The sequence below is a fragment of the Pongo pygmaeus genome, chromosome 13, assembly GCF_028885625.2.
Source record: "Pongo pygmaeus isolate AG05252 chromosome 13, NHGRI_mPonPyg2-v2.0_pri, whole genome shotgun sequence".
NCBI lineage: Eukaryota > Metazoa > Chordata > Mammalia > Primates > Hominidae > Pongo > Pongo pygmaeus.
This window is the reverse complement of record NC_072386.2, coordinates 102,129,263-102,156,954: the sequence shown is the minus strand read 5'-3', so window position 1 is coordinate 102,156,954 and position 27,692 is coordinate 102,129,263. Positions and strand designations below refer to the sequence as shown.

The 27,692-nt window shown below is 34.0% G+C and overlaps 1 protein-coding gene across 1 annotated transcript in view; it reads left to right on the top strand.

Moving 5' to 3' along the window:
- Positions 1–27,692, top strand: part of SHOC1 (shortage in chiasmata 1) — a 113,043-nt gene extending 85,351 nt beyond the window's left edge. Inside the window, exons 18-28 of the mRNA XM_054500512.2 lie at positions 889–961; positions 6,163–6,232; positions 7,347–7,525; positions 8,728–8,845; positions 10,224–10,335; positions 11,983–12,104; positions 14,154–14,247; positions 19,843–19,974; positions 20,261–20,410; positions 21,708–22,668; positions 27,443–27,692. Of these exons, the coding sequence (XP_054356487.1) occupies positions 889–961; positions 6,163–6,232; positions 7,347–7,525; positions 8,728–8,845; positions 10,224–10,335; positions 11,983–12,104; positions 14,154–14,247; positions 19,843–19,974; positions 20,261–20,410; positions 21,708–22,668; positions 27,443–27,543 (2,112 nt within the window). The 3' untranslated portion in view covers positions 27,544–27,692. The remainder of the gene's footprint in view (positions 1–888; positions 962–6,162; positions 6,233–7,346; positions 7,526–8,727; positions 8,846–10,223; positions 10,336–11,982; positions 12,105–14,153; positions 14,248–19,842; positions 19,975–20,260; positions 20,411–21,707; positions 22,669–27,442) is intronic.

Here is a 27,692-nt window from a genome sequence, read left to right as displayed (position 1 = left end):
GGCAAAAGAGCCAGACCCTGTCTCTAAATAAATAAACAAACAAACTTTAATTTTTATTATGCATAGTTTTCCTATGGGTTGGTTCTCCAATTGTCAGAAATTTTGTCTGGTACTTATATAAGTCCATGAACATATACATAATAATAGAACTCAATGATTTATTTTAAAATACCGAGCCAGAATCTCATATGATTCCACCAAAACAAACATTTAGTTTATGCCTTGGAATATATTCACAATTATTTGCCTACCCTACATCAAGCATATAAACGTTGTATTAATGAAGTTTTAACAGAAATTGCTTTTTAAAATCTTATCAAGCAGAAAAGCATTTCAAATAGTTTACACTAAAAATCCAGATATAAACTGTGGCCTTTTTCTGATTTTTCGCTCTGTGCCTCCTATTTCTTAACCGCAACTTTATAGTTTCTTGGGTAATAAGTTTCTTAAGTCATTAAGATAATTTAATCTAAGTGAGAAATTTTAAATTGAAACTGATTTGCTCTCCCACCTCTCCCCCACAAAACTGTAATGGTAAGTAGCAAAATATAGCAGCAGATCACGGGTTTTTTCCAACAAATTTAAACGTGTGAGTTGAATTTAACACTAACAGAGACAACCTATGTGTTGATAGTCACATATGTGAGGATACTTGAAGAATGCTAAGAATGCCCTACCCCAAAATATTTTCTTCACTGATATTTGATCTTACCAGAATATATTCCTTGTGTTTAAGTATTGACATCTTTTACAACAGAAATATTTGCTTTGTAATCTTATTGTCATTAGTTTCATAGGACCAATTGAAGTTTGTTATTTTGTCACTGTATCAAAACTGTGAAAAAGAATAATCATTCACATATATATGAAATTTTTATTTTTGACTAGGTACTGATTATAATAAGAATGGACTCAGATGGTGAAAAACATTTACTCATTAAAATTCTTAACAAAATAGAAGGTAGGCAGTTTTAAATTATGCTTCATTTGATAACAAATGCTTGAACTTATAAAAGTGTATTGATCTAACCAGCTTTTAAAATTAAGACATAATTAATATAGCATGAAATTCACCCTTTGAAAGTGTATAACTCATTGGGATCTAACCAGCTTTTAAATCAGTCTGGACTGTAAGTTTTCAGTATAAGCATACTACAAGGTGTTTATATGTATTTGTTATTACTAATAATTGATACCTTTTATTGATTGCCTACTAGTTGCTAAATAATATTAGCTACTTACAATTCTATGAATAGGTTTTATTAACCCAGTTTTACAAATAAAGAAACTAAAGTTCATGCTAAAGGTGATGTAGCATGCCAAATCTCACAGGTAGTTAGGGAGTCAGGATTTGAACCTAGGACTCTCATTTTAGTATCATTCTTCAACTCTCAGTTCTTCAGTTCTCTTGTCTGTTTTCCTCACTTACTACACTTTTCTACCCACTACTGCCCCTTCTGTCAACCCTTTCCACTTTGCGCTGTAGAATCCATTGCTTGTTATGCAAACTCTTCTCATTCTTCATCTCCTTTGTCTTAACTGAAACCCAACTTTCTCCGCATGATACTACTTCCTCTCATATAAAAGCTGATAATTTTCTCTACATATATATACCTCACAGAGATGAGAAAGCCATTTCTTGCTTTCCATTATCATTTTCAAAACATTATTCCTCCACCTTTGAGGCTGTGCCATATTGCCATACCATTCTCTACCACTCATCATCTACTAACCACCTGGTCATTTCCCAACATCCGTGGACAATTGTGTACCTAGCTCATGGTATTCTTTACACTTCTAGTCCTGTCATTATTCTAGGTGTCTTTAATGTTTCTAATGTGAATGATTCATTCAACACCCTGGTCTTATAGTTTCATTGGCCTCCACAACAAAAATTATATTCATCTTCAGTTCCTTGGCTATTCCATTGAACTTGTGATAATGCAGAACTGTCCTACCTCTGAACTTTAAATTCTGATACATTGCTCTTTGTCTATACCTATAGCTCTTTCATGATCTTCAACATCTTAGAGATCTATAATCCACTAGCTACTTTTTTGTTTCATCTCCTTTTCTTTCCAGACTCAGTGATTTGACCCATCACTTTAATCAGTCTTATGCTTCTATTGTACTTTTCATTTAAACCTCAACCCTGAATCAATCAATTCATTTAACTTCTCTATTCCTACACCTGAGATGCTGAGCACTATTGGAGAGAATCACATAGTCATATAGATTGTTAGTACTACAAACTCATGCCCTCTAAATTTACCTGGGCTCTTAAGACGTCTTAACAATCTTTTTATATATTCTTAGTTCCACTCCTATTTTCCGAATGACTATACCAAAAACCCCTACTGTGTTACCCATCCTTTCATTTTTTGGAAGGGAATTGTGCCTTCTAATTTTCATTAATCATTTAAGTGTCCTCCTCAGTTTCCTTCCCTACCATTGTTGTAGAAAAACCGGGCTCTTGTCACATGACCAGAAAAGATTAGGCTCGCAGACACTTTGAAGGGTGAAGAGCAGAATTTATTGGGTGAAAAAGAAAAAACTCAGCAAAGTGAGAGGGGTTCCTGTTAATAGATCCCCATCTCACAGATTGAATCCCAGGTTACCAAACAGGAAGAGGACAGGACAGGATCCTCCCTCCTGCAAACGGCAGGAACTTCCCAAGGCCTCATCCCGTCTTCCCAGTGCACAGGTGGGCATTATTCAGAAAGAATCAGTCAAGAAAGGCTGGGCTTCATCCAGGACTGGCAGTCTGGTTTTTTAGCCTTCAGGCTGTTTTAGGCTTGAAGGAGGGGTTTTGCTGGGGGACCATTGGCTGCCTCCTGTCTCTATCACCATTTACAGACTTACCTGCCTTTCTCTCTGTTCTTTATCCTTTCCTCTTTTCTCTATAGAAATGAACCTCCCTTTGAAGACCAATCTTTCACTTGTGCTTTGGATACCATCTCCTCCTGCAGTCTCAAGCACTTTTTTCCATCAGTTATTTCCTAGCCCAACCTTTCTCTCTAATGACTCTTTTCCTTAATGTTTAAGCCCTTCACTCTTAAAAATAAAACAAAATACCACTGTCAATCTATGTCACCCTTTGGTTACCATTTCTCTTCCCTCTATAAGCTGCATCTTTTGCCATCTTCATCTCCTAAAATAGTTCTTTACTCTTACCTTACCAAACTATCATGCTGTTTCGTATCTCTATGCCTTTATACCTCCTGTTCCTGCTATAAGAATATTCTTCCCCCTTTGTTAGGAAGCTAACTCCTACATATTTTTAAAAAATTAATTAAAACATTTGTTCAGGAAGGCTTGATTTCAATGCTTTTCCTCTGTGCTCTCAGGCCATTATGTGCATACTTCTAAGGCACCACTTCCCACCCCAGGCTATAAGGGTGTTATCACCCTTAGAAATGATCCTCTTATTTGTTTTCCTCACTAAAATGTCTGCTTTTGGGGGATTCAGATCATACCCTAATTTGTATTCCCAGCACTCAGGAAAATGCCCACAACATAGAAGGCACTCAATAAAAGTTTACTGAACAAATGAATGTGCCAATTAGTGCCTCTCTATATACCTAGTACACACTAAAACTAGTGAAAAGGACTGAACTGAAATATACAAATATAGCAACATAGATCTGCTCATTAGTGCAGGAAGTTAACTAATATTTTAAATTATGGTAATGTGAGAATGGAAAGGTCTCTCAAGCAGAGTCTTATAAGGTGCTATTTCTTGATGAAGTTATCATATATCCAGAGTCCAGATTTGTAAACTTGGATCTTATTATTTCATTCAGTTTTCCAATCCTGGGAAGATGATTTGTATCCACCAAATTCATAAGATCCTTACTAGTACCAAAATGTTAGAGCAACTAGTTAACAGTTATGGGGCTGAGACTACCACAGTTGTCTGTAATCAGGGTAATTGGAAACATTTTTATCAGGGTAATTGGAAACATTTTTTTAAAAAGTCAGGAAAATGCTGAGCAATGTTTGCACTGTAAAAGAAGGGGACTTGGATAACCAAAGGAATGTTTTTGTGAAGAACCTGAGGAAATATGCCTGCTCCACAGAGAAGAATATTTAAACCTACTTAGTGGGACAACTTCTCCTTTGATGTTACTGAAGATACACTGATAGATTTTTTTTTTTAGTTTTAGTTTTTGTGGGAACATAGTAGGTGTATAAATTTATGAGGTACATGACATGTTTTGATACAGGCATGCAATGTGAAATAAGCCCATTTTGGAGAATGGGGCATCCATCCCCTCAAGCATTTATCCTTTGAGTTACAGACAACTCAGTTACACTCTTTATTTTAAAATGTACAATTAAGTTATTACTGACTATAGTCAACCTTATTGACAGATTATTACTCTGTATCACATATCTAGGTTTCATGCTGAATACTCCTGTCTCTTTTGGCATTCAGGATTATGTAATCACTAAGCTTGTTATTTTCATTTCAACAAGGTCTACTGACACAAAAATTTTGAGTCTATAAACTGGAAGATGTTTTTACTCTTTTTCAGAATGGCAATTATCTTCAGTTTCTGGAAGAGAGGCTTTTTTTTTTCTGCCTAGTGTTAGAAAGTAAAAATGTAGTTCTGTTTTCTATGCGTTTGTAAGATCTAGCACTGCACTTACAAAGTAATTAATCTGCTTTGGGATCATAGCTAATACAATCATTTAAGCAGATTAGGTTTGTTTGTTTTTTGTTTTTTGTTTTGTTTTGTTTTTTTGAGTTTCACTCTTGTTGCCCAGGCTGGAGTGCAATGGCGCGATCTCGGCTCACTGCAACCTCCGCCTCCCAGGTTCAAGCCATTCTCCTGCCTTACCCTCCCGAGTAGCTGGAATTACAGGCCTGCGCCACCATGCCCAGCTAATTTTGTATTTTTTTAGTAGAGACAGGGCTTTGCCATGTTGGCCAGGCTGGTCTCGAACTCCTGACCTCAGGTGATCCACCCACTTTGGCCACTCAAAGTGCTGGGATTACAGGCGTGAGCCACTGCACCCGGCCAGATTAGGTTTTAAATAGAAGAATCACCTTATGAATTATAAAACAGAAACAGTACTCACTTCTTATCGCTACCAGAACTATTGTCATGTCAAGTAAAGTTATATGAAATTATTAACCATTACTCTCATTATTATTACATCACACCTTCGTCAACTTTATGGTTGAAAAAATACACTAATAGAGTATATAATTTATTCGAACTAGAATTAGCTATTCTTGAATCAATCATGTCTACCAAAATAAATTGTGTGGATGGGTACAGAATATTTTGAAATTTATTATATTTTGTTTAAACATTAGTAAAGTAAGAAATTTAAAGTATGAGAAGCAAGAGTGAATCTAAGAAACAGTTCCCAATAAGTCTTCTGCTTCTAAATACTCAGTAGAAAGAGAATAAAGGCATTCCTATTACATTGAGATACAGTTTCTTATTTAGTTATCACTTAAATTTTTGGCTAGAGAACAAAGATAATATCCACCCTGATATTTAGCAAAATAAAATTAACTGCACAGGACTGGTGAGTGTTTAATTTGCTTACTTTAAAATTAAGTTTTTGTGGGGTGCGGTGGCTTGTGCCTGTAATCCCAGCACTTTGGGAGGCTGAGGCGGGGGTTCACTTGAGGTCAGGAGTTTAAGACCAGCCTGACCAACATGGTGAAACCCTGTCTCTACTAAAAATACAAAAATTGGCTGGGCGTGGTGGCAGGCACTTGTCATCCCAGCTACTTGGGAGGCTGAGGCAGAATTCTTTCAACCAGGAGGCGGAAGTTGCAGTGAGCCAAGATCCCACCATAGAACTCCAGCCTGGGCGACAGAGCGAGACTCTGTCTCAAAAAATAAATAAATAAATAAAAATAAAAATTAAAATTAACAAAAATAAGTTTTTAATCAATTTTATTATTTTATATAATAAATTTAGAATTTCCATGCTCTATGTATACACACAAGAGAAATATTGGTTATGGTTCAAACTTTCTGATATGCTAAACTTAGAAAAATAATCTAGCAAATTGTATTTTAAGCAGTTTTGTTACTCACAGATTTTTAATTCATTTTTATGGTAGTGAAATATATGACATACCAAAAATATGTATCTGAACAAGACACTGAAAAAAATTATTCTTTTTTCCAACAGGTTTAACACTGACTGTCCTTCATTCAAATGAAAGAAAAGATTTTCTGGAATCTGAAGGTGTTTTAAAGGGGTAAAAATTCATTCCTTCATCTGTGAGGAACAAACGTACCAGTTTCACAGGAAAAGCAAAATCTTCCTAGAAGTTAACTTTAAAAATTTAACAAAATCTGAAATTAAGCAATGCCTCTACCCTCTTCCTGAAAAATGCTTTACATAGGGCACTTTAATTCTGATCATTGTCCTGTGTATTATATGTTATTAGTGTCCAGAAATTTAATTCAATCTTATTTTAATATCCCCAAATAATAATAATAATAATAATAATAATATTGTTATTATAGTACAGAAGTGCCTATTTAGAGTATATTTGTACCAGTTTCTTTGCTCAGCATTGTTTTTTACATCTTCTTTCTTCAGGGTTCTCCTTCCTGAAGTATGTCCTTTAGAAATTCTTTCAGTGAGGGCCTGCTAATAATAAATCAAGTGTTGAATTGTGTAAAACTCTTTATTTTGCCTCATTTTACATAGAAATTATTTTTTTCAAATATTGGGATCCAAATAATTAAAAAAATGTAAATCAAATAGAAGCCCATAAAAACTGGACATAGGTACTTTTTAACTTCTAGATTGCTCTAGATAGCAGCAATTGAGAATTTTAATTATAGTAGGTGGTATGTTTTATGAGATTTGAAAATGTTATGAGATTTTATGAGAAAAGAAAGCTAAATTTATGATATTTAAGTGTCCATCTTTTTTGTTGTTGTTAAATTGTTTATGAAGCCCATTAAAAAAAATCCCATTTTAAAGTTGCCAGATAATATCCTATTATGTAATTATCTAAGATTAAGACCTTATATTTGTAAGAAAATAAGACTGATTTTTCACGCTGATTTCTGTTATTGATAGTACTCAGGTAATAAAATCAGGCTGTCTCCCATTTGACGATATGAAATAGGCTACAGGTTTTTATATCCTGGTATAAAAATATATGATCATTAAGAAGAAAAATATAAAGAAATTGACACAATTGAAGAGCAAATCAACAGAAAACGCACCAGTGCCTTTCTAAGATGAGGCATAGATTAGAGAAGGATGGAACAGCCAGAAAACAGTCATCTTTTAATAGTCCAAGCAAATAATGCCACAAGTATAATGCCATTTTCTTGGCTCTCTTTTGTCTTTAGTACAAGTTCCTGTGTAGTTGTACATAATCAATATATTGGAGCAGATTTCCCCTGGAGTAAGTTCTCATTTGTGGTGGAATACAATTATGTGGAAGACTCTTGTTGGACTAAACACTGCAAAGAGTTGAATATTCCTTACACGGCCTTTAAAGTGATTCTTCCAGACACAGTTTTAGAAAGTAAGAATATAAACCAAAATCCTTTTTTTGCTTTATTAGAATGAAAATTTTCTATTTTCTGTTTATGATTTATAGATAAAAATAAGCTGTGACATTAGAAGCCTTGAGTTCAACCTCTAACCCCACCACTATCTGTGTGACCTGGGGTAGTCCTTTAAATGTCTCTTACCTCGTAGTCCTCATTTGTAAAGTAAGCTTTACTAATTATATGTTTTCATTCCCTTATCTAGCTTCTAAATTTTACTTATAATAGCACAATTTTATTACATTTATATCCAATCTTAATCTGATGGCTTTTATGCAATAGTATTTTTTTGATTTTTAGGGGACAATTGTGTAATAGTATGCTAACTGATTCAGAAAATTTTAATGTGTAAAACAAATTATCTACAAATACTTAGAAGAAAGTCTAAACCACTTCATATATCACTTTATTTCTTTGTATTTGTCAGTCATGACTAAGGCTGTGAATTCTCAGATCCATGAATCTGATACATTTTGAGTATAAAATGCACTCAATGTGAGAGTGCATCTCTCTCAGTACTTGCCATCAATTATTTTCTATTCACCTCAAATATGAGTGGGAAGTCTAAATAGATTCTGAGACATTCCAACTCATTTCTAAAAATACGGTCACCATAATGGTTTATTTGGAATTGATCTTGTGTAACTATTCTTTTATAAATTACCTGTGTATATCTTTTGACCATGTATCTATTGAGGTATTTATTCTTTCCTTATTGATCTGTAAAATGTTTTCCTTATGGGTTATTGCACATAATTTAAAATCTTTATGTAAATCAGTATATATTTAATACAGCACATGCCCAATATATACTTAAGTGAATAAAGCAAGTTTCAACATTTCAGGTAGAGAGTGACCCTATTTTTTCTCTCTTTATTGAAGTGAGTGCGCATGTGTGAGTATAAGCAAGAAAATATACTGAAAAAAGTCTGGAAATATATGCAAAACTCTGTTTTTAGTGTATAGTGGTATTAGTAAACTCTATTAACTTATTTCTAGGTAGGATAACATAGTTTTTATTTTCTTCTTCGAGCCTGTCTTTACTCTGTTTCTAATTTTTTACACTGAATATTATTTTTATACTACTACTACTTATCCTCATGTTTAGTAAAAAAAAAGAGAAAGAACTAGGAGATGAGAATAAAAGAGAAATATTTATAAATTTTCTCTTATTTAGGAAGCACCTTCCTGGATAGATTTGGAGGTTTTCTTTTGGAAATTCAGATTCCATATGTGTTTTTTGCATCTGAAGGACTTCTTAATACTCCAGACATACTTCAGCTGCTGGAATCCAAGTAAGTTATTGATTTCATAATTTTAACAAAAGCGTACATTATATATATATATATATGTATATATATATATGTATGTGTGTGTATATATATGTATGTGTGTGTATATATATATATGTATGTGTGTGTATATATATATATATATATTTTGATAGGCTACATATTATGCTGTATATGTGTCTCCATGTGTCTGTGATTCAAGCCTGGAATTATATCACAAAAGAATAGTTTTCTTTTATTTATATCAATGTATATATCAATGCAAGTTTTTTATCAATGTGAGTTTTATATCAATGTAAGTTTTCTTTATATCAATGTACACTTCTTTCCCTATACCACATCCTCATAATTATTGAATATTATATTTTTTGGTAATATCAGTTTTATGGACAAAAAAATATTTAATTATTGTTTAAATTCATGTTTTACTTGCATTTCTTTTGTTACCAGCAAATATGAACATTTTATATGCTTTTTTCTGTGAATTATATGTTCATGTCTTTGAGTCATTGATAATATTGAGAATGAGTATTCTTGTTTAGGGAACTTTACTGCCTGGGAAACAGAACTGTGAAGTCCTAAATGAATTCTCAAGGTTTTAAATCTTTAGATCTAAGGTCATACCAACATTAGATGTTATAAAATCATAAAACACTTTATCATAACACACAAGTTGTCACAGGAATGTTGGACCTTGGGCTCCATATCAAGGAAAGATAATTGTATTGTTACCTTAGTTAAAATACAGATGTATGTTCCATGCTTTAATTTTTATATATTAAGGCTGTGGAGCATTCATAGGAAACTATGAGCTTATAAAAGGTAGTTAAGGGCATGATGGTATGTACCTGTAGTACCAGCCACTTAGGAGGCTGAGATGGGAGGTTCGATTGAGCCCAGGAATTCAAGGCTACAGTGAGCCATGATAGCACCACTGCACTCCAGGCTGGGCAACAGAGCTGTCTCTAAAAATAATAACAATATACAGTAAAAAAATAAAAAGTGCTTAAAATGTAAGCCATTTTTAAGGAATAAAAAAAGGAAATTCTGATAAATGCAGAATATTTTAGTCCCATAATTTTTTGATTTCATGAATTATTATTTAAAGAGCTGGAATAAATGGGTCAAAACATTTGTAAAAGTGTTACGTGCAGTAACATTTAGCACAATGCCTAAGGCAACACACATCTCAGCTGATTTGTTTTATATACTGAATAAATCATAACTTTATTCTTCAAATTTTATAAAGTAGAACAAATTGACATGTAAAAGAAAAAGCATAGAAATCCAAATAACTTAACATGCAGGAGGGAACTACAACTTTTCTTAAATAATTTTATTAGCATTTCATTTTTTCACTCAAGAATATTGTATTTTACAGCTATAACATCTCACTAGTAGAGAGAGGCTGCAGTGAGTCATTGAAACTCTTTGGAAGTTCAGAGCGTTATGCAGTGGTGACAATTGATGAACACACTGCTGTAATTTTGCAGGTAAAACTAGGTAGAAAATATATAAACTAAAATAGACTAAAATATATGGCTATGTAATTTGTTATTATCTTTTCTGTAGGAAGCTTAACTGTATTAGTGATTTCTTCTAAATTTTGCAAATGGGCCACAAGTGCTAAAATCATCACTGTGGAAAATGACTATTATCAAACTTCTCTGATGCCTTATAGCTTTTTAACATACTTTAAGAAGATAGGGCAAATAAAGAATATTTAATATTGTATATTAACCTATTTTAAGTATATTTATAGAATAATTATAGTATTGAAAGCTTTAAAAAAGCAATTTCCAGCCACTTTTATTACAAGGAGATAGTGTATTAATTGATGATTGATAATATTGAATTTCCAGTCATTAATTGCATTTCCAGTGTAAGTAGGAGTTGTCTCTAAGTAAGCTAGATTTTAGAAAGAGAATTTCTCTTCAAAAATTCATATAGTTTGGAATTTTCTATGTATAAATTCTTGGGTGAATCTCCCTGATATGTTTGCTTGATTGGAGAACCAACTGAAAAGAAATTAATTTATTGAGGTGGGAGTGGGAGCAGAAACCAGGTTTGATGGTATGCAATATAAATATTGCTATATATTAGTGGCTAATATGTGTTTTGATAAGCAAATGTTATAAGAATTATATGATGGAAAAACACAACTCTATTAGAGATTTTTAAGAGATACTGTGTCTTGTATATTTAAAGTTCTTAAACAATATTTTTCTGTTTGGCAAAACTGTTTGTTTGTTTGTTTTTAGAGATAGGGTCTCGCACCATTGCCCAGCCTGGAGTGCAATGACACGATCATAGCTCACTGCAGCCTCGAACTCCTGGGCTCGAGTGATCCTCCTATCTCAGCCTCCCAAGTAGCTGGGACTACAGGCGTGCTCCATCGCACCCAGCTAACTTTTTAATTTTTTGTAGGGACAGTGTTGTGCTATGTTGCCCAGGGTGGTCTTGAACTCTTGGCTTCAAGTGATCCTCTCACTTCAGCCTCCCAAAGTGCTGGGATTACAGGCATGAGCTACCATGCCTGGCTGGCAAAACTGTTGTAATCCAATTATATAACTTATTGTTAGAGGAAGGTCATTTTTTGAATTCCTTAATCTATCAAAAATTACTTATGTTAAAGGAAAAGGAGATTCCATACCATTAGGTAGAGATTCCCAGAAAGTCCATTAACTGCTGCTTTTTCATCTCCTCTGAATAACCATGCAGTGCACATTATCTCATAAGTTTTAAACATATTTTCTGTTGCCTTTAGAGTGACCAGATCCTAGTCCACAAAGGACTTGGATCCACAAAGGACTAGGATCTGATTATTCCGAAGGCAATAGAAAATTCGACTAGCCTATGACGTGCCAAACTAGGGGCACTCCATAGGCTGCTTTCTTCATATCTAGGACCTTGGGAGATTCAGGAGCCTTCCTTGCTGAAGCTGTCATTAGGTGTTTTATGTCTGCTGTAGCTTTTCTCCTACTACTTCCTGCATGATTTTAATTTTTCCATGAAATGGGGGCTCATACCCATGCCTCTTTTCAACTTATTTATATGTCATAGATTCTTGAAATATAACATAATTTCATAATAACTGTTCAACCTAATGAATTTTTTACATTTTCTTTATTTTCTGATAGGATCTAGAAGAATTGAATTGTGAGAAGGCATCAGACAATATCATTATGAGGCTGATGGCATTATCATTACAGTACAGATATTGTTGGATAATTTTATATACCAAAGAAACATTAAATTCAGAGTAGGTAAACATTTCTTCATCCAAAGTTATGTTCGTATTTCTTAAGCCTAAGTCCTCTTATTTGAATGGAAATGGCTATGCAATTTTCTGCGTGCTCATCTAGTTTGCTTTAAGTCAAGGATTTTCAAGCTGGAGGTATGATCACAGGAAAACAAATTTGAATTTTGGAGATGATACGTTTCCCTGGACATTCTATGAAAGCCATCCTCCCCTCCCCCATCTCACTAAGAATTGCTGCTTTAAGTATTTTATTATTTTGTAATTCTGGACTTGTCTGATTTCTGTCGAACTACTGTACTAAATTTTTTGTATACACTTGTTATCAGGTTGGTATAAGTTCGAATATAAGAGTCTAAATACCTTGGTTTTTATTCCTCCTTCTATTAACAAATAACTTCTACCAAGTGATTTAGCCTGGTTTTTCCCTTCTACCAGAACTGAAAAATAATATTTCTGGTCTAAAACCTTCATTTTGAAGAATAATAAAGGGCGTAAAGCATTTTAAGCTTTGAACTTTCTTGTAAAGCATTTTAAGCTTTATCTGGAACTTGGAAGTGTTCTGGATAAATAACTTATTTGGAAATTTTTAAAAGTTGTTTTAGATTACTGTCTACCTGTGGTTCTAGTAGTGCAATTGAGGTACAAGGGAGAATAAAAGGAGATTCAAACTTATTTTTACCCAGATTTTCATGAAAATAATTATCTAATATTCTGAGATAGTTTTATATTCAAGATGTAAAGAGTGAATAAATATTCACAATCATATATTATAAAATATAATGATTTCAGACCTCTAGATATCTCAGATTCATATTTTTAGAGAATTAGAACATTTAGGAAGTATCTTAATCAACTGACCAAATTAGGAAAACTGAAAATACAAAAGAAATTGTTTGAATTACGTTAGTGTTCATGCCATTAATTCTTGTTTGAGTGTCAGGGGTCCCTGAGACCATACTAGGTTTGATAGTTTGCTAGGAGGACTCAGTATATAGCTGTATTCATGGCTATGATTTATTACGGTGCAAGGTTACAATACAAAGCCTATAATGCAAAGTCAGCAAAGGAAAAAAGCTCATGGGGCTAAGTCCAGAGGAAACTAGGAGGAAGCTTCTAAGAGTCCTCTCCTAGTAGAGTCATACAGGATGTGCTTAACTTCCTCAGCAACAAACAGTTATAACACTTGTAAAATTTTCTCTACTAGACCAGCTCATTACAGACACATTGCCCAGGGTTTTTTTTAAGGGCTGGTCAAGTAGGCACCCTCTGCCTGGCACTTAATCGAAGTTCTAGACTCTAAGAAGAAAAGCAGATGTTCAACAGAAACTACATTGTTTGTCAACAGTTTAGGCACAGTGTTCTTATCAGCTTCTCATATGGAAACAGCTAATCTAAGAAAGAATCCAAAACAGGAAAGAGCCAAGAAATAAAGAGAGCCATTATCTTGATGGTATTGTTTGAGTCCCGGGATCCAACAATGGCTTCCTCTGGACTTCTTCGTAATATAAGCTAGTAATTTCCTCTTTGTTGCTTAGGGTACATAAAGTGGGTAAAGGTAGTAGAAATATCTACCCACCGTTCAGCACTTACATCTGACCTGCTTAGTAACCACAGAAGGAAAAGAAAAAGATGCATTTTCTAACAGTTTAGGGAACTCTGGGAGGATTCCATGTATCCTGGTTCTGGTCATGTGTCCATGTCTGAACCTGTTACTTTGACTAGGGGGATGGAGTATTCTAGTTGGCTAGGATTGGGTCATAAAGCCATCCCTGGAGTCAGGAAAGGGATGAGTTAAGTTCTTCCCACAACCCACACCTCCCCTAACACACATGCATCCCGTAGATTTGACAGTATTATTAAAGAATGGAGACGGAGATGTTTTTTCAAGAGTACAGAGTGGAAAAAAAAAAACCCACAAATTTGCCACACTAGTATTGTCTTAGCTAGGTTATTCTAAAAATATTATGAAATGTGGAAAACAAAATGAATTTTTAATAAATATAATCCGATATCAAATGAATAGAAATATAGTAATATAATTCTTTGTAGGTATCCGCTTACAGAAAAGACACTTCATCACCTAGCACTGATTTATGCAGCTTTGGTTTCATTTGGGTTAAACTCTGAAGAACTGGATGTAAAGGTATTCTTTTCCTATGTGTTTCTTCATAAGTATTTTTTATAAACCAAAATTATACTCAAACTTAAGTGCCCAATGAGAAAAAAGTGTTAAGCAAATGAATTAAAAACTGTTTAAAAGCTAAATAAAGAATAGTTTTCAAATTAATAAACATTTTATCATTATTCTGTTCCAAAAGGCTTTAATTTAATGAATTTAAAATCATGTTTCTTCTCTTTATTACTACTCAGATGTTTTCTAAACATAGCAGGATATGAATAAAAATAAATATCCCTTGATTAAAAATGTTCCTTATGAAAGATGTACTAAGCTTGTATCTGCTGTAAATGGAACTCTTAAGACATATACTAGGGTAATATATTGGTGATCTCTAATCAGTCTCTTTCCTTGGCCCCCTTTTTCAGTGTCCTGCTCTGAAATTTAGACATTTGTCCAAGTTCAGGGCTCAGCACTGTTCCATTATCACATTACATTCTTTTCTTTATGGACTTAGAGATTCCTACAGATTTTGCTTTCATTTCTGAGTATATCTCTTAAATTTTTCCTGACATTTCTTAAGGTCTGCACCTATATTCTAGCAGACTACTGGGAATCTCCACATGAATATCCAACAAGTACCTCAAACTCTACATGTCCAAAACATAGCTTCTCATCCTCCCACAAGCTTAGTTTATGGTATCACTATTCTAATTTAATTAGTAGCTAAGTCTTCTTTTTAACTCTGCAGTATCTCTAGAGTATGTCTCTCCTTCTGCTTCTTCTAGGCCTAAATTCAGGCCTTCGTCACCTCACACTTGGATTTTTAAAGTAGCTTCCTAACTAATATCCCTTTTCTACTCTTTCCCCACTTCAATTCATCACATATAGACACCAATTACATTTCTGAAATACAGCTGTGAATATTTCACTCACTAGACTATAAGCTCCTTAAAAGTAAGGAAACATAGTTATTCATTTTTTTTATTCCTGGAACCTAGCACAATGCCAGGTACATAGTAGTCTCTTGATAAAAATTTGCTGTTGATTTGAATTTCTTGCTCAAAGACTATCCATAGCTTCCCACTTAAGTCAACATAAAGTTCAAACTCAGCTGGATTCAAACTCCTCCACAATGTGGCCCTTAGTGATTCCTTCTTTAACATTATTTTACTCACCATTTACTGAATATGCCTCCATACTGTCACCTCTCAGCCTTTGCACAAACATGTCATTCTGGCCTGCCTTCCCCCAGGAATACTATTCCCCCATTCTCTTACTGCGAGCTGTCAGAGTTCTACCTGTCTTTCACTGCCCAGTTCAAACGCTACCTCCTTTAAGAAACTTGCCCCACATCACGCTACCTGACTTCAAACTATACCACAAGGCTACAGTAACCAAAACAGCATGGTACTGGTACCAAAACAGAGATATAGACCAATGGAACAGAACAGAGCCCTCAGAAATAATACCACACATCTATAACCATCTGATCTTTGACAAACCTGACAAAAACAAGAAATGGGGAAAGGATTCCTTATTTAATAAATGGTGCTGGGAAAACTGGGTAGCCATAGGTAAAAAGCTGAAACTGGATCCCTTCCTTACACCTTATACAAAAATTAATTCAAGATGGATTAAAGACTTAAATATTAGACCTAAAACCATAAAATCCCTAGAAGAAAACCTAGGCAATACCATTCAGGACATAGGCATGGGCAACGACTTCATGAATAAAACACCAAAAGCAATGGCAACAAAAGCCAAAATTGACAAATGGGATCTAATTAAACTAAAGAACTTCTGCACAGCAAAAGAAACCTACCATCGGAGTGAACAGGCAACCTACAGAATGGGAGAACATTTTTACAATCTACCCATCTGACAAAGGGCTAATATCCAGAATCTACAAAGAACTTAAACAAATTTACAAGAAAAAATCAAACAACCCCATCAAAAAGTGGGCAACAGATATGAACAGACACTTCTCAAAAGAAGACATTTATGCAGGCAACAGACACATGAAAAAATGCTCATCATCACTGGCCATCAGATAAACGCAAATCAAAACCACAATGAGATACCACCTCACACCAGTTAGAATGGCGATCATTAAAAAGTCAGGAAACAACAGATGCTGGAGAGTATGTGGAGAAATAGGAACACTTTTACACTGTTGGTGGGACTGTAAACTAGTTCAACCATTGTGGAAGACAGTGTGGCGATTCCTCAAGGATCTAGAACTAGAAATACCATTTGACCCAGCCATCCCATTACTGGGTATATACCCAAAGGATTATAAATCATGCTGCTATAAAGACATATGCACACATATGTTTATTGCTGCACTATTCACAATAGCAAAGACTTGGCACCAACTCAAATGTCCATCAATGATAGACTGGATTAAGAAAATGTAGCACATATACATCATGGAGTACTATGCAGCCATAAAAAAGGATGAGTCCATGTCCTTTGTAGGGACATGGATGAAGCTGGAAACCATCATTTTGAGCAAACTGTCACAAGGACAGAAAACCAAACACCGCATGTTCTCACTCATAGGTGGGAATTGAACAATGAGAACACTTGGACACAGGATGGGGAACATCAGACACTGGGGCCTGTCGTGGGGTGGCGAGAGGAGGGAGGGATAGCATTAGGAGATATACCTAATGTAAATGACGAGTTAATGGGGGCAGCACTCCAACATGGCACATGTATACATATATAACAAACCTGCACATTGTGCACATGTACTCTAGAACTTAAAAGTATAATTAAAAAAAAAAAAAGAAAAGAAACTTGCTCCAATCCTACTCTCTCAGGATGCATCATCTCTCCTCCCATTCTCCTGCTAACACTTCATATCTTTATTATGGTATGGGGATATTTATTCATATATCCTCCACCCCGAAGGGTAAGAGTGAGGTTCTTTTTATTTGTAAAACCTAGCAGCTAGCATAGTGCTTTGCACAAAGCAAAAACATTCAATAAATGTCTACTAAGTGGAATTCAAAGTACCACTTGCTAAGAAAATCAACAAATGATCTGTTTGAACTGGAATTCCAGATAATTTTGTTTCTGTGCTGCATACTAAACAAAAATAAAATTCTTAGAAAAGTTACCTAAAGTGAATGACAAATGTAAATTTGTCTCTAGTGAGGTCTTACCACTTATTTAGCTTCTTCTCTTCCCAGCTCAGGGTAAACCATTACAGGCAAAATATGCTTTAGAAAGTTTTTTCCTCTATGCATGGGGCATATGATACCAGTGAGTGATACTATATTCAAATACAGCAACATGGCCCAGGGAGGGCATGATCCAAAGAAGGCATTTGGGAATGAAATAGGAGTACTCCCAAGGAACAATCCATTCCAGACAAGTCTGTTTCCACCTGGATCAAACTATTCTAAAAGCTTTTCAGGTTTTACATAATAATCTAAAAAGTAGGTCATTTTATCAATGGACATTGAGAGGCAACTATGGTCAATTTGCTCTTACTCTATTATCAGTATGTCCCCAGTACTGATAAGCCTCCTGTTTTCCTGACTTGATGACATTGTTGTATTAAAGGAGGCTCCCTGGACTCATATTATTTTAGAACGTATTGTTGCTTTACCTTACTTTATTTAGTAGCATGGCTTTTGATCTCTTAGAGCACATCAGAACCATTAGCACCTTTTTATTTTCAGGCATCTGAAGAACCTGAAAATCAAGGAAGCATTAGGAAGTTTAAGAACATTTTCTTAAATTAAAAGAAAATACTGCTAGTAGTGTTATGCTAGGTGTTATTCCAATTTTTTAAAAGTTCTGTAATTTTCTTATGAACCATCTTTGCAGGAAAATGCATAAATACACACATGCAAAATTTTGCAAACAAATTAAGGAGGTTCCTGAATTCCCAAATCTAGCCATGAGCCCCAGAATTCCTGCCCTAATAAATTCATTGTCATTACTGCCATCATAAAATTATGGCTTTTAACCCTTTTCCCATTTGCCCTGAGAATCCTCACCAGCCAGGCTTGTTGCTGCAGTGTTTACCCCGAGAAAACTTTGCCATGAAATATCTCATTTTTATTATTGTTTTTGCATCGCTGTAGCATATCAACTTTGGAAACAAAAGACATCTTTCTATTTATAGCATTCTATTTTTAGTAGTGGTATTTCCATTACAAAATATAGTAATTCTCAATCCCTGAAAATGTCAAATCCTAGAAAACACAGTATTCCTACTCGTGATGTTAACATCATTCTCAAACAGTTGTTGGCTGAAGAGTCCATTGATGAATCTGATTTTTCTGAAATAGAAAATTCTGATGATTCAGATGATTCTGATGTTAGTTCTGTTTAGAAATAACTCCAAGCACAGTTTTTATATTTTATTTTCACATCAAAAATCAGTCAGATTTGCTTCAGCCTCAAAGAGCGTGTTTATGTAAAATTAAATGAGTGCTGCACTTTTTTTTTCTAAATGGGAAAAGGGTTAAAATAAAGTTTATATTTAAATGAAAGTGTCATATCTTCTCAAAACACCCAAAACTAGCAATAAAGTACATTTGGAATTGAACAATGTATTTCTGTGTATTCTCCCTATATAATGTAATTTAAAGAAAATTCTTTAAAATGCATATACTCCCCAGGTGTGTACTAACCGTTTTGTATTTGTATTCTTATAAAAGAAAAAAAGTCATAATTATTTTGTGAGATTTCTACGGTTTACTAAATTTCCACTGTAGTACAGGATATTTATATTTCCAGGATATGATTATTTGGGGCAGTATTTCTCTGTTCACATTAAACTGCTAACTCATGAACTATCTTTCCTTCAATCAAATTTAAAAGATGAAGAAGAAAAGAAAGAAATGAAAGCAGAAGAAGAAGGTTGACATTTCAGAAGAGAGAAGGGCATGGAGGAAAACATGTCAGACAGGAAACAGAGGATATTATGAAATTATTTTTTCTTTACTTTTTTTTCTTACTGTACTAATGGGAAAAAATTATTTTTTAGAATTAAATTTAATATACACAAACACCACATTTTTGGCAGGGGTATCTTAGAATCAGTAAGCCAATATTAGATGAGAAATTCCCAAAATGCTGGGAATGACGACTACTCTAAATCAAAACCTTATTTTTTCTTTTTTGAATACAACATCAACTTCATTTATAAGTATCCTTATTTTTTAACTTTGTCTTTGAAAAATCTTGTACTATATTTTTAAAATTCTTATTTTAATTGGCAGCTATTAAGTTTAACCTTTGGAAACAGCAAAATAGTAATATTACTAATGATATTCAAATTGCTGCTTTTTCTAATATAGTTGAAATATAACACTATATTTTAATGACTCTATTAATAAATGCCAAATGAAATGAAAATGATTTAGTTCCAAAAATTAAAAATACAAGTATATCACATTTAAATAAGGAAGGAAAATTGGTTATCTTCATAAATAAAATGTCCTGGATATAGATAAACCAATAGTTTCTATCTAAAATCGTGTTAAAGATTAGAATCTGCTATTGTTTAATTTTATCTTCTAATTACAAACTTTTTAAAAAATATTATATTTTGCTTCCTAGTATTTCCTATAATCTAACATAAAAAATATTTTTTAGCTTATAATTGCCCCAGGAGTAGAAGCAACTGCCTTGATAATTCGACAAATTGCTGACCACAATTTAATGACCTCAAAGAGAGATCCTCATGAATGGTTGGATAAATCCTGGCTTAAAGTTTCACCATCGGAGGTATATTTTCTAAATGTATAAAATAGATATTTGCAAAGCAAATATAAAAACCTGTATTTGAATTTACTTTCTGGTAATATTTTTCCCCCAAATGTCTCAAATTGAGTGGTAGGTGCAATGACAAAAGTTTTAATCTGCTGCAACGAGTAGAATAAAATAGATCACTTTCGAAAGACTACCGACTATTTCTTAAACTCTTTTCTAGGAAGAAATGTACTTACTTGTAGAATAAAATGGCTTACTTTCAAAAGACTACTGACTGATTATTTCTTAAACTCTTTTCTAGGAAGAAATGTACTTACTTGATTTTCCATGTATTAACCCATTGGTGGCTCAGCTCATGCTAAATAAAGGACCTTCACTGCATTGGATATTATTAGCAACTCTGTGTCAACTTCAGGAACTCCTACCTGAAGTCCCAGAAAAAGTGTTAAAGGTTAGTTATTTGAGATCTGTATTATGATATGAATTTATTTCCTTTCGATTTGAGTATCTATTTTTACAATAGGATTTTTAAAATGAAGGTATCCAAGTTTAATTGTTTTGGACTTCAAATAGCAAAGAAATAATTTACTTGAACTAAATTTCTTATAGACTTTTAATTAGCTATCAATTATACATGTTATTTTATTTTATATTTTATTTATTTATTTATTTTTGAGATGGAGTTTCACTCTTCTTGCCCAGGCTGGAGTGCAATGGTGCAATCTCAGCTCACTGCAACCTCCACCTCCCAAGTTCAAGAGATTTTCCTGCCTCAGCCTCCCAAGTAGCTGGGATTATAGGTATACACCACCATGCCTGACTAATTTTGAATTTTTTTTTTTTTTTAGTAGAGACGGGGTTTTACCACGTTGGTCAGTCTGGTCTCAAACTCCTGACCTCAGGTGATACACCCACCTCATCCTGCCAAAGATTACAGTATTTTTTCTTTTTTTGAGATGGAGTCTCCCTCTGTCACCCAGGCTGGAGTGCAGTGGCTTGATCTCGGCTCACTGCAGTCTCCTGCTCCTAGGTTCAAGCAATTCTCGTGCCTCAGCCTCCCGAGCAGCTAGGACTGCAGGTGTGCACCACCACACCTGGCTAAGTTTTATATTTTTAGTAGAGACAGGGTCTCACCCTGTTGGCCAGGCTGGTCTCAAACTCCTGACCTCAAGTGATCTAACTGCCTTGGCCTCCCAAAGTGCTAGGATTACAGGCATGAGCCATAAACCCCAGCCTATATTATACATTCTAAAGCTATTTTATACAGATAAATTCAATAGAGTCAGCTTTAAATCATTTTGGAATATTATTGTGCTCATAGAAAATTCAATTATATACCTTATTCACATGTATTTACATTACCTCTTCCAAACAGTCCTAACATACCCTTAATTCTAGCTGTAAAGATAACTTTAGCCTTACTGGTAATATTTTAAAATTCTTATCAAGGAAATAGTATTCATGTATGAATTGTATAACTAAAAATTCTATTGTATTTGCTGTGAGCCTAAAATTGTTCTGAAGAATAGACTATTAAAAATTCTATTACAAGTGATTAGAAAATATGTATGAATTACAATGAGTTTTTCTTTTCATAGAGCCTAATGATTTCATGTTCTTAATACCTGGATCAATGTAATATCTATGAATAGACTACCCATTTATATTTTGCCTTCTTTCCATATAGATAAGCATCATTATTTATATTTACTAAACTGACGTTTGCATTATATTAATTCATTTCTTAGCATTTTTGTAGCATCACTTCCCTATTCAAGATTAGTTCTTCTTCCATAACAAAATCACCGCAAATTTCATCACCTCAGGAAAATAGGAATCAGATTAGTACCTTGTCTTCTCAGAGTTCAGCTTCTGATTTAGACTCTGTCATTCAAGAACATAATGAATATTATCAGTATTTAGGATTAGGAGAGACAGTGCAGGAAGACAAAACCACCACTTCGAATGACAACTCTTCCATTATGGAACTAAAAGAAATCTCAAGTTTTTTACCACCTGTGACTTCATACAATCAGATCAGCTACTGGAAAGACTCCAGCTGTAAACCTAATATAGGGCAGAATACTCCTTTTCTAATTAATATAGAATCAAGGAGACCGGCTTATAACTCCTTTCTAAACCACAGTGATTCAGAGTCAGATGTCTTTTCTTTGGGTCTAACACAAATGAACTGTGAAACTATAAAATCACCAATTGACACTCAGAAGAGAGTGTCAGTTGTCCCCCGTTTTATAAATTCTCAGAAAAGGAGAACACATGAAGCAAAAGGTTTCATAAATAAAGAAGTATCAGACCCTATCTTTTCACTAGAGGGCACTCAATCTCCTCTTCATTGGAACTTTAAGAAAAATATATGGGAACAAGAGAATCACCCGTTCAACTTACAATATGGTGCAGAGCAGACTACATGTAACAAATTGTACTCTCAGAAAGGTAATTTATTCACTGATCAGCAAAAATGTCTATCAGATGAGTCTGAAGGCCTCACATGTGAAAGTTCAAATGATGAGACTTTCTGGAGAGAATTACCATCTGTCCCCAGTTTGGATTTATTTCATGCTTCTGATTCTAATGCAAATCAAAAAGAATTCAACAGCTTTTATTTCTACCAAAGAGCTGGAAAAAGTTTAGGACAGAAAAGGCACCCTGAATCTTCATTTAACTCAGGAGACAAGGAATCATTAACAGGTAACACTATCCAATAGTTGATAAAACTACTCTCAAATTTAATTTTAAAAGATAAAACCATCTCCAAATTTAACATTTTTTTTTGTTTTCATTACTACATTTAAAAAACTTCTCTAATAACTGTTGGGTAAAAGAGAAAATCTAAACTCTAAAATAAATGCAAAGAAAATATATTGTGTTAAATTATTATAGCCTTAAGTGAACTAAGTATTCAACTTAAGAAGTTAAAAATAAAAGCAGTGCAACTCTAAGTAAAGCAAGAGGCTAAAATCAACAAAGATTAAACAGAGGAATCAGTGAATTAGAAAATTAAACTCTTTGTGGAGCAGGTATATTTAATTGACTAACATTTATTAAAAGAGCCTAATTAGGTGCCAGTCTCTATTCTAAGTCCTTTATTGGATTATTTACTTTAATTCTAACAATTCTATTAAATAGGCACTATTATTAGCTCCATTCTGGTGGATGTTTTTGAGTTGTCTGAACATTTAAGCATATCAAATTTTTAAAAGAACAATTTAATTTTCTTGTTTCTAGTGATTCTAGCTTTTCTTTCAGTATCATTTCTTACTGCATTGGCCCAAGCATCTAAAACAAAATATTAAGTTCTAACAGCCGTACAAAGGTGGCCTTCCCCAGGATAGGAGAAAAAGGGGAGGGCAGGGGGAAGCTTAAGTTTCAAACTTCTCTTTTTCATAGGTTTTTTTGTGAGGCCTGAGAGGGGCCAAGAAAATCTTTTATTCTTTGTTTTGTTTTAAAAAGGCCTCCCAAATTGTATAAGCTACAGGACTTGTAATGCTTGGATTTGCTCTTATTTAATACTTACAACTTGTTTTGTTCCTCACTTTAATGGGAAGTATTCTGTGTCTAGTTTTGTAAAAACTTCTGTGAAAAATAGATGCTGAATTTATTCAAACTCATTTTAGTACATATTGGGAAAAATCAAATGTGTTTTCTCTATTGACCTATTCATGTCAAAGATTTTATTTACAGGTTTACTAATATTAAATTATCTATGCCATTTCTGTGATAAACATAACTGGTTTTTGAGGGGTGATTCTTTTTTTTAATTTTTATATTTTTGTTTTATTTAATATTTCATGCTACCTTGTCTAAGAGATTTTTTTTTTAAGACAGGGTCTCCCTCTGTGGCCCAGGCTAGAGTGCAGCGGCATGATTGGTTCACTGCCACCCCCACCTTTCGGGCTCAACCCATCCTCCCATCTTAGCCTCCCAAGTAGCTGGGATTACAGGCATGCACCACCATGCCTGGCTAATTCGTTTCTATTTTTAGTAGAGACAGGGTTTTGTTATGTTGTCTAGGCTGGTCTCGAACTCCTGGGCTCAAGTAATCTACCTGCCTTTGCCTCCCAATGTGCTGGGATTACAGGAGTGAGCTACCTGGCCTGGCCTAAGGGATTCTTTTATTATGCTGTTAAATATGGTAGCTAATATTTATTTATGATTTTCATGTCTACATTCATGATATTAGATTGTGTTCTTTATTTGTGCCTTATCACATTTGGACATAAAGGTTATGCTAACTTCATAAACTGGATGAAAATTTAATACTTTTCTACTCTGAAACAAAATACGCATGTGAATTACTGTATGTTCTTGAACACAGGGCACTCCAATATATAACCTCCCATTTTCCAATGAGAAGACCCAGAAGTCATTTTTAAATAAATTCTAACATTAAATGTTAGAAAAAGCTTAAAGCTTTTAGGTATGTGAGTAGAATATTCAAACATCTACCTACATTTTAATTCATTAATTTAGTTATGTATTTTTAAATCACATACTCTATAAAATAATGTCAGTTTAGAAATATTAATTTCTTCCAATTTCCAAGTTATTTCCATGAAATAATTTTATTCAAACAGTTCACATGACTCTTTGATACTAGTATCTACATTCAATATGGCAAATTTTATTTAACTGGTTTTCTATAATACATCATTACCTCCAAATACATTGTTTAAGATAAAACACTTTTTGAATTAATATTGGCACAGCCCTGGAAAATTTATCCAAAGCCATTAGCATAACCCATAACCTCAAGATAATTTTCCATTTGTCCCGAAGTGTATATATGGGATCTCTACGATATAATTACTTACTACATTGCTTTATTTTTATTTTTTGGCATGTCTGTTTAACAAAATACATTGCTTTTTTAAATTATTATTATTATTATTATTATTATTATTATTAACAGAGTCTTCCTCTGTCGCCCAGGCTGAATCATCCCTCCTCCACCTCTTGAGTAGCTGGGACGAAAGGCACGCACCACCATACCCAGCTAATTTTTGTATTTTTTGTAGAGGCAAGGTCTTGCCATGTTGCCCAGTCTGGTCTCAAACTCTTGGGCTCAAGCAATCCACCTGCCTCAGCCTTCCAAAGTGCTGGGATTACAGGTGTGAACTACTGCACCCCACCTGCCTTTTAAACTTTTAAATAATGGTACCCTAACTCTTGCAATTATGAGATTATATCCCCAGGGATAATTATTAAAACTGTTTTATAATTTTTAGTTTTCCATTTTACTGATTTCATAATCAGCCTCTGTAAGTATCCAAATCTAGGATTTTTCACGTTAATGTATCATATATAAAAAAAGCCATATAAGGTGAGTTCTTACATGATCACCACCTATCATTCATCAGGGCTTAGAATAAATTTCACATTACAGCTATGGGTCAAGGATCAAGCTCATGAGGGAAAACTTAAAAGCAAGAGTATTGAAAATGGCATATTAAAGACTCTAGAATGGAAGCTGAATATGAGCTACTAATACCATTTTTAAATATGGTATTTTAATTTTTATTTTTTTCTTATTGATCTATTATAAATTTTTTCTTTGAGCCAAGAGTGGGGTTTTTCTCATGTTGTTGGTTTTTTTGAACTTTTTTATTTCTGACAACTGCATTGTTATCAGTTTATTATTTACTTCTTCCATTTATTAATGATGATTCTTTATCCGACTTGGCAAGGATGTAGTGAATTTTGCTCATAATGTCCAAAATGCTGGTAATCTCTTCAAAACTGTTTTCATCTGTGAATGTACTTGGGACACTTTGTATTGGTTAACTGGAAATTTGTGTGTGCTTTATAATTGCACATGCGGATACTAATATAGGGATAACTATATATGGATATCCATATATAAATAATATATATCCATATATAGTATCCATATATAAATAATATATGGATATCCATATATAGTTATTTATTATTTATATTATTTATATTATTTATGGATATCCATATATAAATAATATATGGATAATAAATTGGAGTTATTAAATAGGTGCAAAATATACATTTATTTCATGGGAAAGCTTCCTGGCAGCTATAGAAAAAGAAATTTAAGCATTTTTAGAAATTTTAGAATTGGCTGTGAGAGATTGATATCCAGAAAAAAACACTGTTTCTATCACACTGGTAGCTTGAAATCAGCCATGGTGGGTGTCTTCATACCACAAAAATTGGCAGATGCTGCAAATCAGGCCTTTCCTTGTTTCGAGAGCTGGTTGTTAAACATTTACCAGAATGCTACTGGTAGTCCAGGCTCTCCCACAGCTTTACAGTGAAGAACCAAGGTCCTGTCATCATTAATATTCCCTGTATTTCATCTAATTGTTTACTTAAGGATTCTTTAGCTCCTTAATTGGAGTTAAAGATTTGTTTTCCAGACATGCCTTTAAAGACATGAATTTACAGATAGATTCCTAAACACATAACCTCTCCCTGAAAAGAAATATGTCCCTAGTGAAAATGATATCCCCCAAAAGGGCATATGTTCATGAAAAGAAAATTAGCCCAAGTGAAAAAAAGCCACAGTCAGGAATAGGAAGGGCAAACTGGAAAAAAAAAAAAAAAAGAAGAAGAAAAACCTGACAGAATTGTACACACTCTCACCACAAAGATGGGTACAAGGTACACGGAGACCAGGCAATATGTCTTTGTTTTAGGTTCAAAGTCTGTCAAAACGAGCCTCTAACTTATATCCTAATTAATGAGGACTTATTGGAAACTTTCAGGAATTACGAAGCCCTGCCTGAGTTGCTTCCCAAACCATTTTGGATTGTTTTTACTTAAAAATGTTAGAATTAGAAGAGACCTTAGAGATTACGTATTATAACTTTTCATTTCACAGAAGAGAAAATTGAAACCCAGGGAGATTTAACTACTTGTACAAGGCATGAGCATAAAAATATATTCATTTATCACTAATTTTTAATACCAGGCCATTAGGTACAGAGGCATTTATGTTAAAAACATACTTTTTAATAGTTATTATTTTATCCCAGTTTGGAAATTTTGACACTTTGTAGGTAGATGATGAAGACACAAAATCCATTTGAATAGTGAGGAAAACATACCTATACTTCAGCCGGGCATGGTGGCTCATGCCTGTAATCCCAGCACTTTGGGAGACCGAGGCAGGTGGATCACCTCAGGTCAGGAGTTTGAGACTAGCCTGCCCAACATGGCAAAACCCCGTCTCTACTAAAAATACAAAAAATTAGCCGGGTGTGGTGGCAGGTGCCTGTAATCCCAGCTACTCAGGAGGCTGAGGCAGGAGAATCGCTTGAACCCAGGAGGCAGACGTTGCAATGAGCCGAGATTGTGCCACTACACTCCAGCCTGGGCGACAAGGGCAAAACTTCACCTCAAAAAAGAAAAAAAAAAAAAAGGAAAAGAAAAAACCTATACTTTACTATTATAAGCAATAAAATGGTTTTCCTTTTTCTCCTTTTAACAGGTTTTATGTACTCACAACTACCACAATTCAAAAAACGACGTCTAGCATATGAAAAAGTCCCTGGTAGAGTTGATGGGCAGACTCGGCTGAAGTTTTTTTGAAGGAGGAGAAGAGCAATGTTACATGCCATATTCCACTGTTTTTGATGCTAACCCACTAGCACAATTATTTAGATTTGCTCATACACTAAAGAAAACACAATTGTTCATATATGTCTCAGTATTTCTGTATTAAATATTCATAATATGTA